Source organism: Bidens hawaiensis, unplaced genomic scaffold (genome assembly GCF_021521415.1).
Source record: "Bidens hawaiensis isolate Kalapana, Puna unplaced genomic scaffold, B.hawaiensis_p1.1 tig00010300_1, whole genome shotgun sequence".
In the NCBI taxonomy this organism is placed as follows: domain Eukaryota; kingdom Viridiplantae; phylum Streptophyta; class Magnoliopsida; order Asterales; family Asteraceae; genus Bidens; species Bidens hawaiensis.
In genome coordinates, this window is record NW_027491779.1 from 592,184 (window position 1) to 606,730 (window position 14,547).

Below are 14,547 nucleotides of genomic sequence, written 5' to 3' on the forward strand. Positions count from 1 at the left end.
CTTTTTAGGGTTTACAACCTTTGTTTTGTAATAGATAACAGCTACTCAAAGATACTAATTATTATTATATATATGAGCTGATAAAGAGAATGTAAAGTCTATTGTAAGGATTTCAAAAGTGGAAAATGAATGAACCGAAATGCTAAGTGCACTGGCAATGCTTTAATGATGATCTGAAGTTGTGTAGCTAGAAAAACAAAACAAAATAAAACACTCTTTCGTATCTTATCTTAAAGTGGTAAACAAAAATACAAACACATCCTGCAAAGACATTGTTGATAGATACAAATCATGAAACATGACCTAAAACTAACAAAATCTATGTCCTGCTTATTCGACCTGACCTCCTTTTATACGATCGTAAATATATACACACAACTTATCCAAAAAGAATTATAGTGATTAGATTCTGTTCAAATAATACTTAGCTACTACTGTTAATCAAGAAGACCATTAAGTAGTGGAGACCCGATATCAGATGTCCTCCTCCTCGCTCGTCGTTCTTCATCCCTGCAATCCAATTATTTCAATAAACACATTTCTTTTTATGATTTAACAACTCATTTTAGAATTTTAGTATCATACCACCTACAAAGTTTGTAGTGGTAACACTGAAAATACCTTACTACCTCTTTTGTTGAACCACTTTATATAAAAAAAATGCCCTTTTTCATCATTTTTATTATATATGTGATACAATTATAAAGTACAGGCATCATAGAGACCTTACACTAGTTGACTGAAGCTCTACAGAAGCTAAATCATCATTATCCTACAAGTCAAAAACCAATGCCATTACTTTTAATTTTCAAATACATAAAAGTTATAAAACTTTAAATACCTCAAATAATAAGTCCTTTCTGGTGATCATACCGATCACACGAGATGCACGTGGGACTACAAATATATGCCTCAAACCTAACTGACGGAACAGATTATAAACCTGCACAGTGTCATGTGAATTAATATTAAATAAATTTAATAAAAAGACAATATATCACCTAATGTAACTATTTAGTTACCTTTGTTAATGACATATCTTCAGGGACAACATATGGTGATGGGTTCACAAAAGGGGCAAGATCTATGTACATTTCCAAATCATCAGGACTTAAATGGATATCATTTATAGATAATCCTTTACTAGTAACAGGCTTCACAAAGTCACCAAGATTGTGTCTGCAATTCAAATATTATTCAGCATACTAACCATAAAAGTAAATTAAAATGCCCAATCTTAAAATCTTTTATATAACTACCTGATTGGTATAGATTGGCTTCTCATATCAACTGCATGAGGACTATGTTGAAAATCTGCTTTTGATTGCAGAAGTACTAATAAGTGACTGCATCAAATTAAAAAAAAAAATTGTTATTATATCTTTAGGTTATAATTAAAGATATCGTTCTATACCTGCGCAAGATAAGACCAATGACCATAGATTCTCCGTTTCGTGAGTGATCCACAACCTAAATGGCAAGTATAAGCATTAGCTAACGTGGAATTAGGTCACCAAAAGTACAAGAAATAAACTTTAAAAAGGAAAAACATACAGGAAAGCCATTGTGATTATTAGTCCTCAGAATAGACGCTGCATCAGCAACTTTTACCACGCGAGGAAAGTAACAAACCTATCAAATGTAGAAATACAAAACGTGTTAAATTATCACCTCTGGTTTCACTTGTTTCTGAATACAAGACAAAACAATAGTAAAGATAACTTTAGAAGCCAACAAACAAACCTAACCTTTTGATTCCCGCAAGCTTCTTTAGCTGTCATTTTTCTCATCAGATTTTTGGGGCGGGATTCAAGTAAAGGAATACCCCTCAATCTAGCCTGTTCTTCATATAAGCCTTCATTAAAAGCATCACCAACAGCCTGAAATAAGTAAATATTTTAATATTTTCTCCACATAATTAATCCATTCAAAGAAAAAAGATGTATTTACCTTTGATATGAGAAGAACAAGCATGATAAGAGGTAAAAGCTTTAAATTATTAGTAATTTCAACCATAATAACACATAGGGAAACCGTCATTCGCATTGACCCTCCAAGAAATGAAGCAGCTCCAAGTAAAGCATAGCTGAAAACATATTAAAAGATATGTAATTCGAATTAATTATAAGAAATAAATATATATATACATGTATATGAACTTACGTTCCTTCTTCAATGTTGGTCTTTTTGTAAAGTCTAACAACAAACATGCCAACAAGGCGTCCATACGTAGATCCAATCATTATACCAGGAACAAACTGGCCAGCTGGCACAGCAGTACCAAACGTCACCACAGCTAAGCTATAAAACATAACCTGAACAAAAACCCACATTAATTAACTAATTTTCACAAGATTAAATCAAACAATGAGTCGATGACAAATGGCGTGTAGAATTGAGCTGATACCAAAAAAGTCAGCAGGCTCTGAGCACTGTACTCGTGTATGGTTTTCGCACTGAACAGATTTCTAATTGCATCATCCTGCATAGTAATATATGCAAAATCATTAATAAGTCTAAAGACATTAAAAAAAGAGAGAAAATTGCACAAAAGGTCCCTGTAATTTGACCATTTTGCAAGTTCGGTCCCAAACTTTGAAAATTGTAGAACTCAGTCCAAACATTTGTGAGATGATTTCACATTTAGTCCCCTATCGTTAATCTCACTAGTTTGTAACAGGAAAGTGATGTCATGTGTCTTTTATGATGTGAGGGTTTCGATTTACCTTCGATTAAGCTTTCGATTTACAGGACAAGATTACCCTCACATGAATGACACGTGACATCACTTTTCTGTCAAACCTATTTGGGATTAACGGTGGTAACTAAACTTGCAACCCTCTCACAAATGTTTAAACTAACTACTAAGTTTGCAATTTTTAAAATTTGCGGACCAAACTTTAAAAATGATTAACCACAGGAACCATTTGTGCAACTTTCTCAAAAAGAAAAGACAAAATATATCTCTGTTGACCTGAGTATTAAAGAAGATGGTTGCAAGATCATTGTATTCATTCTCATTGCTACAAAAAAACTGATAATATAAATGTTAAATCCATCATAAAATAGCCATATCTCTAGATGGGTCCCACCAAATATCACAAAAATAAAAGAAACTGGTAATTAAACTTACGTTAACATAATTACCATAAGTCCCGGGTCGACGAGGACATTCAATAGAGCTATCTGAGTCGGGACATGCGCTACATTTTCTAAAAAGAGGCAATCCGAATGAGATTATTGAGGTTATCACGGATACTAGACACGCTTCAATTATCTGTAAACATAAGTCAGATTTAAAAGTAAATCATAATGCAAGACATTATTATATAAATTAAACAATTAACTTTTAAAAGAATAGAAAAAAGAAACTTACTTTGACTCGGTTTCCTTTTTTGTGTAGATAATTTCGGCGCCAGTGTGTTATATAAAGTGTCAGCTGGTTAAACAATGCTCCTGAAAAAGCATTATTGATTAGCAATTTAAAAGTGACAAAAATTAGGATGTAAATGAACTAAACGTTCAGTCCAGCAGGAATAATCAACAAACTAACACACACAAAAATAAATGTAGATTTAGTAAAACGAACGAACATGAATATACGCCTTGGTCGTTCATTTATGTTCTTGAACGTTCATTCATTAAAATTCGTCTATGTTTGTTTGGATACATTAATTCTAAGCCCGTTCCTTCAAATTCGTTCGTTTACGTTCATTTACTTTATGTAAGTCCGTTTGCTTACCTCTTTAGTTTACGTTCATTCATGTTCGTTAGTTTAGATTTGTTTAGGTCCATTTGTTTACGTTCATCAATATATTCATTTAAATTGGTTCATTACAATTTAGTCTAGCTTTACCAACTTTTTAGACCCAACACATTGTGGTTGACTTGTTCACGTTTACTTTTACATGGTTTATTATGTTCGTTAAATTATGTTTGTTCTTTTAGGTTCATGAACCATTTGTTCACGTTTACTTTTACATGGTTTATTATGTTCGTTCAATTATGTTTGTTCTTTTAGGTTCATGAACCATTCATTTATAATCTTAACAAAAGAACATAAGCAAACACGAACAAAAAAACCGTGTTCATTTAGTTGTTCCTGTTCGATCGTTGGTCAGTTAAGGGTAAATGAACAAACATAATCATGGGTTGTTTGTATTCATTCGGTTCGTTTTCAGCCTAACAGAAATACCCTTTTTGCTAGTAAAAGAAATGAGTAACTGGCAGCATGACATACCAAGAAGACCGCCTATAACACCAATAATGGCCATGGGTAATAGCTCTGCAAATGAGTAGTCCTCTTGACCACTAAATTGGACTTAGTAAGAAACCAATAGAATTAAAAAATAAAACAAGAAAATAATTTAAAAGTGAGGTTCTTACTCCGAAACATCCCATATTATGAAGCCTCCGGAACCAAAATGCCCACACTTGCCACTTTTACACCACCCCATCGCGGTACGCACTACTACGGCCACCACTGCAGATGTGAAGAAAACACGCCACATCAGCTGACTCCTCCACCTTCAATTAGAAACAGTTATTACCACACACTAACTTCTTTTGCAAAAAAAATGTATAAAGTAACATTCTATTTGTATTGCAAAAAATAGTATATAATCATATTTTGACGAATCTTAAAGTAACAAGTCATTATTCTAATTTTTTTTCACAAGTACATGCATTCTAGACAAATATAGGGATTTAACATAGCAAAGTTGAACATGTGCGGAGACTTTTATACACCAAAATATGTTGGAGAGACTTTTTGCGTGAATGAGAGCATGTTGGATTTTAATGATGTTAACCCTTGAAAGAAACTAAAATTTAAGAAATACAACTAATGTAACCATATTTGCCAATGCAACTTGTTTAAAATAAATAATTAACGATTTTGCACATAATCTGTTTCTGTCTCATCCATCCCGACAAAATGTGTTTCAGACTCAGATCAAATGGCTCAAAAACTTAGGAGATACATCTAACATCGTCCAATAAGTGCTTTTAGGGGAGTCCCACGTATATGTTTAATATTATACCTGTATGTATAACACACAGAAATAAAGAAAAACAAAACTTACCATGAGGTAACTTCCTCTAGAGCAAATAATACACCGCCAACTGGAGCCCGAAAAGCAGCAGCCACACCAGCTGCACATCCACATGTTACCTTTCAAAACATTTGAACTCATAAACATCACAAACACGATCTCATCTCACAGTTGCAAACAAAAATATTTTTTTTTTATTTTCCTTTAAAGTAAAAAGCTACAACTATAAATAATTGATGTATAAACACGCATAATGAACATCAATATCACTCACAAGATCACGGCGATCACGATCACTCTTAAAGATCTGTAGCCACCTAGAACTCAGATGGTATTTAGTGGATCCACCCTAAATATCAAATTCATTAATAAAAACACGTTAGTCGGTCCACAATAGATGAATAAAAGGATATAAAAAATAATAAAGAGTGTGCTTACTTGTCCAAGTAAGGAAGCAATACAAGCACCCGTATGAACAAGAGGCCCTTCTTTACCAAGTGCCAGTCCACCACCCACAGATCCAATGCTTCCAGATATCTAAAACAATTTGCATACAAATTACTTCCTTCTAAAAACATTGAAAAAATAAATAATCATACATAACCTTAGTTTATTTTTAGGCAAAAAAGGTCACCTTTCCTATCAGGGTTCTGAAAAGAAGGATACCACGAGTGTCAATCCCTGCAAAATTTTTTGTAAATCAGTGCATGTATTTATAATAAATATGTTATTAAAGGGGTAACTTTATACCATAGTTACCAAGCATCCTAACTGTTTCACTAAAGTCATTCAGCTTTTGTTAGGTGTTCCAAGCATATGTAAGTTTTATGAATGTTACCAAAGTTTAAAATTAAGTGAGGCAAATGAAACATATATGGAACTTGTTTACTATTTAGTAGGTGTTGTTATAATTAAATTACCATTCAAATAACCCTTAATCTCTGGTATTCCGGATCCTGCTGCTGCGGGTGCAAATTGTGTAATAATAAAAACAGAAGAGAAAACTAGAGCGAGATTGAAGATGGTGTATACTATGAAACCAGCTACATAAGACTTTTGTATAATTGAAAAGGTCCATGAGTACTTCCATCCAGCAAAATTCTCAACAGAGATATTGATGAGAACAGCGGCTAACCCAGTGCCTAAATGCAACCAATCAAGACAAGAGATATATTATTGTTGATTCTGAAATCAATCAGAGTTTTGAGAAATGAAAGAGAGAGACCTATGCCGATTAGCAGAGCGAAGAACCATTTAACTCCGACGTTATACCACACATAAAGCTTTCCTCTACGTGCCTGCAATAAAAAGTTGGGTTTGGCATCATTAAGTAACTCAGAGATAGAACGGATTTAATTTAACTGACTCAGACTCCATGAAACAATAACAATAATAATAACTGTAAGTATGTATAATAATAATAACACTAAACTAAGTAATTGTAGCAATAAGAAACAATAAGAAACAAAGGGAGACCTGTTCTTGGCGATAGGCGTAATTCTCGATAACTTCATAATCAAGGCTATCAAACCCATCGCCGCTTCTCAAACTCCCATCATCATAATAATCACTACTTCCATCTTCGGCGGTGGGCAACCGAGACCAGATAACCTTACCGCTGTTCTGAAGTTTATTCGAAAGCATAATAATAATAATAATAATAACTGTGGCAGCGAGATCCAACCAGAGACCTGATCTCCTGAGAGCAAATTTGTTGGATCAATGGTTGATTTTGATGTGTAAAATTGGGGGTTTTGATCTATATTGGCGATTGAATTGGATGTTGATCCAACGTAGTTTTCAAGAGTAATAATTCCTTCCTCCTCAATTCAATTCAATTCCCACCCAACTGAAGTGAAAGTGAAACCCTTGTTATTTACATGAAAACATTTTATATTTAACATCATAAATTCATAATAGTTTATTTCTATACGGAAAAGTTAAGGTCCAAATAAAATTGATGTGCTAATAAAAATCAAGTAAAACAATTATACATAAAAGTAGAATAATTATGTAATTACTTTACATAATTATATAATTACTCTACTTAATTATTTTATGATGTAATTAAATAATTATTATACTTGTATATATAATTACTCTACAAATAAAGTTATAACTGTTTTTATTTTTTCGTATTTGCTAATTTTTTATTATGAGACATTATAAGTATTTGCTGATTTATATTTTGTTGTTATTATTAGACTTTTTTCTTTTACTAGTATTTGCTGTTATTGTACTTAATTTAGATTCTTTTGTTGTAATTTTAGGTTTTTTTCTTTGTTATTATAAATCATTGTTTATGTAGATTAGTATTGTTTCTTACGTTCTTATTTTTTTTTATAAATTAGTATTGTTTCTTACGTTTTCATGTTATGATTAAAATGTACATGAATATTTCCTTAAGTAATAGTAACCAACGGAGATTTATAAGTGTTTTATTTATTTATACATTCATTCATTTAAGCATCAGGCGATTTTTGACATGGAACGCCAAATCTAGTAAATGGAGAAATTTGTTTTAGGGTGTAACGGTGTTGTAGCGCCACATCATTTTTTTCTCTTTTTATAACTAAATTAGGTTAAAACCCGTGTGATACACGGGATGGGGTGATAAAAATTAAAACACAAAAAAGTTTGATATTCCCAATAAATAAGGGGCAATTTCATAGAATAGTAACCAAGTTTCAAAAATGTTCCAATTATGTCTCTCATCTTTAAAAATTGTTCCAATTAAGTCACTCAACTTTCATATTTTATTATACTAAAGGTTTTAACATGTTTTTTTAACGTTTTTATTTTTTTTTTTCACATAGGAAATCTTTTTATCTTTTTTTTATGTCGACGTTGAGTGGCGACGTGAATTTCATTTTTTATTTTTGATTTTTAATATAATTAACATTTTTTATTTTTTTAAATATAACTACATATATTGCAAATTCTGACCCCCGTATCTTATCCTCTATTTCTGTTTTAACAAACAAAAAAATCGATGAGACTCGATTTGAAGATTTAGTGACCCGATTTGAGAAAATATGTATAAGTGACCTAATTGGAACAGTTTTAAAAGTTGGTTACTATTATATGAGATAATAATTACAAACATAATAGATTCATACAATAAAATTACAAACATAATTAATTCATACCAAATAATCAAATTGATACTTTATTTGAAATCTCATGGGTATTACTATTTTTTTATTTGAAATACGGTCCACCTGCAACCACATTGAAAAATGAAATGACATTTTATTAGTTTCGCCACATGTAAGTTATTTATACATATTGAACAATGAATGATAAGTGGTACATATTAACTCAAAATTTCACTCTTAGTTCAATTGCTAAAGTCAAAGAATGTCGGACGATAATCAAACCAGGGGCAACTCAAACTCTGTCCTATATCAAACCCAAATCATACTATATAAGTAAATGAGTCAAAAATAAAAATAAATGCTTTTAACTTCTTTTTGTTAATTGGTAGTTAATTGATTATTATATATTTGAATTATAATATTTGGATTAAACTAAATTTAAACTATTGTTAATATCAATGCAAATGTAACATGTAGGTCCTTTTCAATTTTAATCATTTATCACTCATTTGAATTCAGATAATTTACCAAAGCTTGATGCAAACACGCAATTCAAATTGATTTAATTTGGTTTGCAAATACATTGACAATTGCCTCCCAAACATGGGCCATTAAGATTGGATCGCCATCCTAGAATTATCTGATTTGACATAATGCGAGGGTAGCTTTGTCTTAAAAAAAAGTTTACAAAGCGAATTGTTTGGATCAATAGCAGAACTATTAATTTTACAAAATATTATTTTTTTTAACTCAAATATTCACTCTATAAGTATTTGTAGTAACTTTATTGTAAAATAATGTAATATTAAATGAAAGTATATATTGTCACCTTCTTAGCTCAGTTGATATGAAGTAGCCATCTTGGTCAAAATCACAGTCATCTGTACCACTCATTCAGCACAAATACGAGTTAAACATCCAGTTTTGAACAACACTCTTCTAATAAACACTTGAGTAAGAACCACATACATGTAATACTATCCAATATAATTAGCATATATTCACATATAAAATCCACAAGGATAATCAGGCATAATGCATACAACATAGCAATAAACATGTACCACAAGTGATATCACATCGATCCAACACAAAAACCTTTTATTCAATTTCCAACCAAGTGGCCACTTATTTCAAGATGCTAAACATAAAATCACTTGATATTAAGGAATCTTCTTATCATGCAATCTAGTATATCGTTCTACAATCCACAGAATTTGCATTTTTAGATTCATTAACTCATGTTCATTCATTTAAAATTGTGTTGTGTAAACTTTATGTTGGTTCAACATTGTGATTTTTTTATTGCAAAGTAATCAAATAATAGCTACAATCTCAATTAACTTGCGAAAATAATCAACTGTTAGTGATATTCAAAAAACAACTGTAAAATCAATAACCATCCTTTAATATGAATATTTATAAAGAACTATAACATTCATAGTCTGCTGAAATTCCCATTCACACAATTTCTTTGCAACTTGTAGTTCTTGAAAATGAAAGATTATTCTTAAATATAATGCACATGCATAATATATGTGCTTGTTCACATATTTTAGTTACACATATTTGAAAATTGTTAAAATAATCGAATTAAAACTTGCAACGTGTTAACTAATTTGACTCTTTTTAAGCTACTTTTTTTACCAACTGGAACTATCAGAGATTAAATTCGGCTGATTGTCTAATTAACATGAAGTGGGTTGAAACGCCACTTCGAGTTCATACCAAAATGTCAAAAGATGCTTACAAACGATGTTTCCAGTTTAATTTGGTACTCATCAACAACTATAGAGAAAGTCCTTTAAACTTGAACCGTTTAGTACCTCTACTTTGAATGAAACAACATACGATAACAAAATCAAAATACAAAAACAAAAATAAACTTGCTTTCAAAGATAAGTAATAGAATGTTCTGAAATAAGAATCAACATACATTTTTTGTATCAGAAAGTATGAGAAGATCAACATTTATCTCATTTAATCACAAGCCATAAAATATTCTGCAGTAGTTACAGAAAACCTGCGATCAATCATCTTGACAATTAGGGTTTATACCGAACAAAAATCAAACCAACAATCATAAAATACGTTAATAAATGAACATAGATATAGATTAAAATGAAAAACGAACGATTGTTGTAGTACATGCCTTATCGAACCAAGAATAAATGAGTACATGTTTACTATTAATTCGTTGTTGCTGATTCAGTGGCCAAAGATGAAGCATGCTAATATTTACTTTAGCCACAAATCTTGATTAAGGCATGGTTGAGATCGTCTTGATGAGATTAGGGTTTGAGACATAGCGTAATATTTTTTGAGAACGGCGTAATTGTGAGACCCACGTGATTTTTTTTAATAAAATATTGAGTGTAGAAGAATTAGGTGCCAACTAGATAAAAATCACTTTCTGAATGTCATATGACAAAATAAACCACTCTTCTCGATTATTGAGGGATAGGTTGCTAGAATCCTCTTGCTTTATTTGATAGGTAGATTAAACAAACAAAAACTCATTAAATAAAATAAATAAATAAATAAATAAGCATACATTAAAATTAAAAAAGAAAAGAAATACCAAAAAAATACAAAACAAAAAACATAAAACTAAAAACCATTATATTCGTGAATTTTTTATACTCTTCATTCTTTCAATAATGCAGCATCTCCATTTAACCCGTTCGAGACGAGAAACTCATAGTCTCGTCTAATTTGCCACAATGCATATAGATTGGCAAGATGTTCGTTGGTTTGTTGGAAGGTAGCGGTATGTTCCACGCTATGGGTTTCGAAACGATCGAACACCTCGTTTAAATTTTTGATTTATTCGTTGCCCCCCTCACATTGACTCGTGACAACCAACCCTCTACAATTATCGTATTCTTTTTTCTTCCTCTTCCGCGGGGTCGAGCCAAATCTTGTACGCCGTCGTCGTTTAAATTAACCACCTCACACTCATTAACGAGATTCGAGTTACGACCATCGGAGGGTGTTACAGGTGTGCTCGGATTTGTTGAAGACGAGGTCTTTGACTTTTTTGTAGCCCATGAACCATTTCCGGCAAACACGAAGTTTCTCCCAATAACTTAAATGCTTGAATGGCTTCCCTTTCCGCCCTTCCAGTTTCTCTTGAGTTCGAAAGTCGCTTAACGCTCTAGATTGGATATTGGCGTCGTTTTCCCTGCTACGCCTACCATGTTCACTCAATCGGTTGTATATCCCAACATATTTTTGGCATTATTGATTGATAACCTTCCAATGGGCTTGAACCGCTTCTTTACCCTGGAATTCTTCCGGTTTGCCGGTTAGCATGAGCCAAGCTTCAAATATTTTCATCCAAAATATACCGGCGGTTTAAAAGTTTGCTACAATTAAAATTACTTTCACAATTAATAAATAAATATTAAATAAATGAAATAAATACTTAGTATTAATAACTTACAAACGGTCGAGACGAAAGAAGCGAAAGTTATTCCTGTTGTGTGCGACTATCCAGAAGTGTTACCTAAGGACCTTTCAGGGTTGCCACCGAAGCGTGAAATAGAATTCCAGATAGACTTAATACCAGGAGCCCAGCCCGTCGCGAAAGCACTTTACCGCCTGGCGCCATCCGAGATGAAAGAATTGACGTCCGAACTACAAGAACTCCTCGATAAAGGCTTTATAAGACCGAGTGTGTCCCCGTGGGGTGCACCAGTGTTGTTTGTCAAGAAGAAGGATGGAAACATGAGAATGTGCTCAGACTACCGAGAGTTGAACAAGCTTACGGTGAATAACAGATATTTGTTGCCACAGATTGATGAGTTGTTTGATCAATTACAAGGTTCGAGTTGGTTCTCGCGAATAGACCTTAGATCAGGGTATCATTAGCTGAAAGTGAAGGAGGCAGACATCCCTAAGACAACGTTTCGGACGCGGTTGGACACTACGAGTTCATCGTGATGTCATTCGGTCTAACGAACGCTCCTGTAGCATTTATGGATATGATGAATAGGGTATGTCGGCCGAAGTTAGACAAGTCAGTCATCGTTTTTATTAATGATATATTGATTTATTAAAGGAGCGAGTCCGATCATGCTAAGCATTTAAGAGAAGTATTGGAGGTTTTGAAGGAAGATAAGCTGTATGCTAAGTTTTCAAAATGCGCATTCTGGTTGCGTGAAGTGCAGTTTCTTGGTCACGTGATCAATCCTGAAGGGATTACTGTGAACCCAGCTAAGATTGAGGCAATAGCGAATTAGAAGACTCCGCAAAACCCAAATGACATACGAAGCTTCTCAGGACTGGCTGGCTATTAAAGGAGATTCATCGAAGGCTTCTCCAAGATAGCTGCAGCATTGACCAGTATGACCCGAAAGTTTGTAGTATTCAGTTGGGGTAAGTTTCAGGAAGAAGCTTTTGAGGAATTGAAAAAAAGACTCACACAAGCTCCAATCCTTGATCTACCCGATGGTGACGAGGATTTGGTGGTTTTTACTGATGCCTCGCATCGTGGGTTAGGTTGTGTGTTGATGCAACGAGGAAAAGTGATAGCTTATGCGTCTAGACAGTTGAAGGTTCACGAGAGTACTTATCCGATGCATGACTTAGAGCTAGCATTAGTAGTGCATGCTCTAAAGATATGGAGACATTATCTGTATGGTACTAAGTGTACTATCTACACAGATCATAAAAGCTTAAAGTATCTCTTCGAATGAAAAGAATTGAACATGAGACAAAGAAGGTGTTTAGAGCTGATAAAGGACTACGACTGTGATATCAATTACCATCCTGGTAAAGCTAATGTGATCGCTGATGTGCTAAGCAGTAATAATGAAGAAGTTATTGCAACAGTGAAGTCTTATAAGTTGATCATTAACTCAGATCTATTCGGAGAAATAATCAAAATTCAGTCTGAGGTGCTTGCATATGAAGGATTAATGAAGAAGGATAGAATTGTCAGACAACAAGATGAGTTGATGGAAAACACTTATGGTTTTAAGACTAGGTTTGACCGTTTGTGGATTCCACGCAATGGAAATCTTAGAGGTCGAATCTTAGATGAAGCTCACAAGTCTAGATATTCGATTCATCCGGGATACACCAAGATGTATCAGGATCTGAAGAGAGACTACTGGTGGCCAGGTATGATGAATGATGTAGTGGATTATGTTAGCAAGTGCTTAACTTGTTTACAAGTCAAGGCTGAACACCAGAAACCTTTTAGGGAGATGCAGTCTTTAGAGATACCAGAATGGAAATGAGACACATCACCATGGATTTCATAACTAAGCTACCCCGTACAGCTAAACATCATGATACCATTTGGGTGATTGTGGATCGTTTGACAAAAAGTGCTCACTTTCTGCCTGTACGAGAAGCCATATCGTCAGAGGTATTGGCAAATGTGTTCATAAAGGAAGTTGTGGCTAAGCATGGAGTGCCATTATCGATCTTATCCGATAGAGACACTCATTTCATTTCAAGATTCTGGAAGAAGTTATGAAGCTATGGGAACGAGATTGAACATCAGTAGGCGTATCATCCTCAAACAGATGGGCAGTCTGAAAGGACTATCCAAACCCTTGAGGATATGCTACGTGCTTGTGTTTTAGACTTTGGAGGAAGTTGGGATGATCATCTACAACTTGTAGAATTCTCTTATAACAACAACTATCATTCAAGTATTTGTATGCCACCGTTTGAGATGCTATACGGTAGACGTTGTAGAACTCCTGTATGTTGGGGAGAGATGGTCAGAAAGAGATTGGAAGCCTAGAAGTTGTGCAAGAAACCTCGTCAAGGTTCGATTAGATCAACGCAAGGATGAAAGCTGCTCAAGATCGTCAGAAGTCGTATGCTGATAAGCGGCGACGACCAATCGAGTTTAACGTTGGTGACAATGTGATGCTCAAGGTCTCGCCTTGGAAGGGAATCATTCATTTAAGGAAGAGAGGAGAGTTGAGTCCAAGGTACATTGGACCGTTTAAGATTGATGATCGTGTTGGTGAAGTGGCTTACAAGTTAAATTTACCCGAATAGTTGGAAGGAGTTCATTATACTTTTCATGTTTTTCATCTGAGAAATTGCCTAGCTGATGACACGTCACATATGTCATTAGTAGATATTGAGGTTGATGAACAGTTAAACTATATCAAACAGCTTGTAGAAATTGTTGACCGCAAGGAAAAACAACTAAGGAATCAGATGCTACTTGGGAAGTTGAGGATGAGATGGCCATTATCTTGGTAAAAGTGATATGGAAGCACCGTAAGGAATCAGATGCTACGTGGGAAGTTGAGGATGAGATGCGCAAGTTATACCCAGGTTTGTTTCAGCAATAGTTAGGTTTCAGGGATGAAACCTCTTTAAGGAGAGAAGACTTGTAACATCCCGTTTCTCATTTCCCGTTT

General features: G+C 33.7%; 1 protein-coding gene across 1 annotated transcript; it reads right to left on the reverse strand.

The window, feature by feature from the left end:
• Positions 1-207: 207 nt before the first annotated feature.
• Positions 208-6,871, reverse strand: LOC143534701 (chloride channel protein CLC-d-like). Its single transcript, XM_077029131.1, has 23 exons — positions 6,531-6,871; positions 6,280-6,352; positions 5,975-6,196; positions 5,689-5,735; positions 5,493-5,591; positions 5,329-5,403; positions 5,085-5,173; positions 4,387-4,527; positions 4,241-4,311; positions 3,377-3,456; positions 3,134-3,277; positions 2,975-3,034; positions 2,408-2,482; positions 2,164-2,315; positions 1,951-2,086; positions 1,749-1,880; positions 1,555-1,632; positions 1,415-1,470; positions 1,260-1,346; positions 1,023-1,179; positions 842-943; positions 726-772; positions 208-510 (listed from the first exon to the last, which is right to left on the reverse strand). The coding sequence occupies exons 1-23, from the start codon at positions 6,696-6,698 to the stop codon at positions 438-440; spliced, it is 2,364 nt and encodes a 787-aa protein (XP_076885246.1). The 5' UTR covers positions 6,699-6,871; the 3' UTR covers positions 208-437.
• Positions 6,872-14,547: the final 7,676 nt, after the last annotated feature.

Excerpts from the sequence above, each read along its gene's own strand:
- LOC143534701 (XM_077029131.1), bottom strand. The coding sequence starts at position 6,698 with ATGCTTTCGAATAAACTTCAGAACAGCGGTAAGGTTATCTGGTCTCGG. Across the intron at positions 5,736-5,974 it reads GATTAAGGGTTATTTGAATG|GGATTGACACTCGTGGTATC; the intron begins GTAATTTAATTA and ends AAAATTTTGCAG. Across the intron at positions 1,347-1,414 it reads ATTGGTCTTATCTTGCGCAG|TCACTTATTAGTACTTCTGC; the intron begins GTATAGAACGAT and ends AATTTGATGCAG.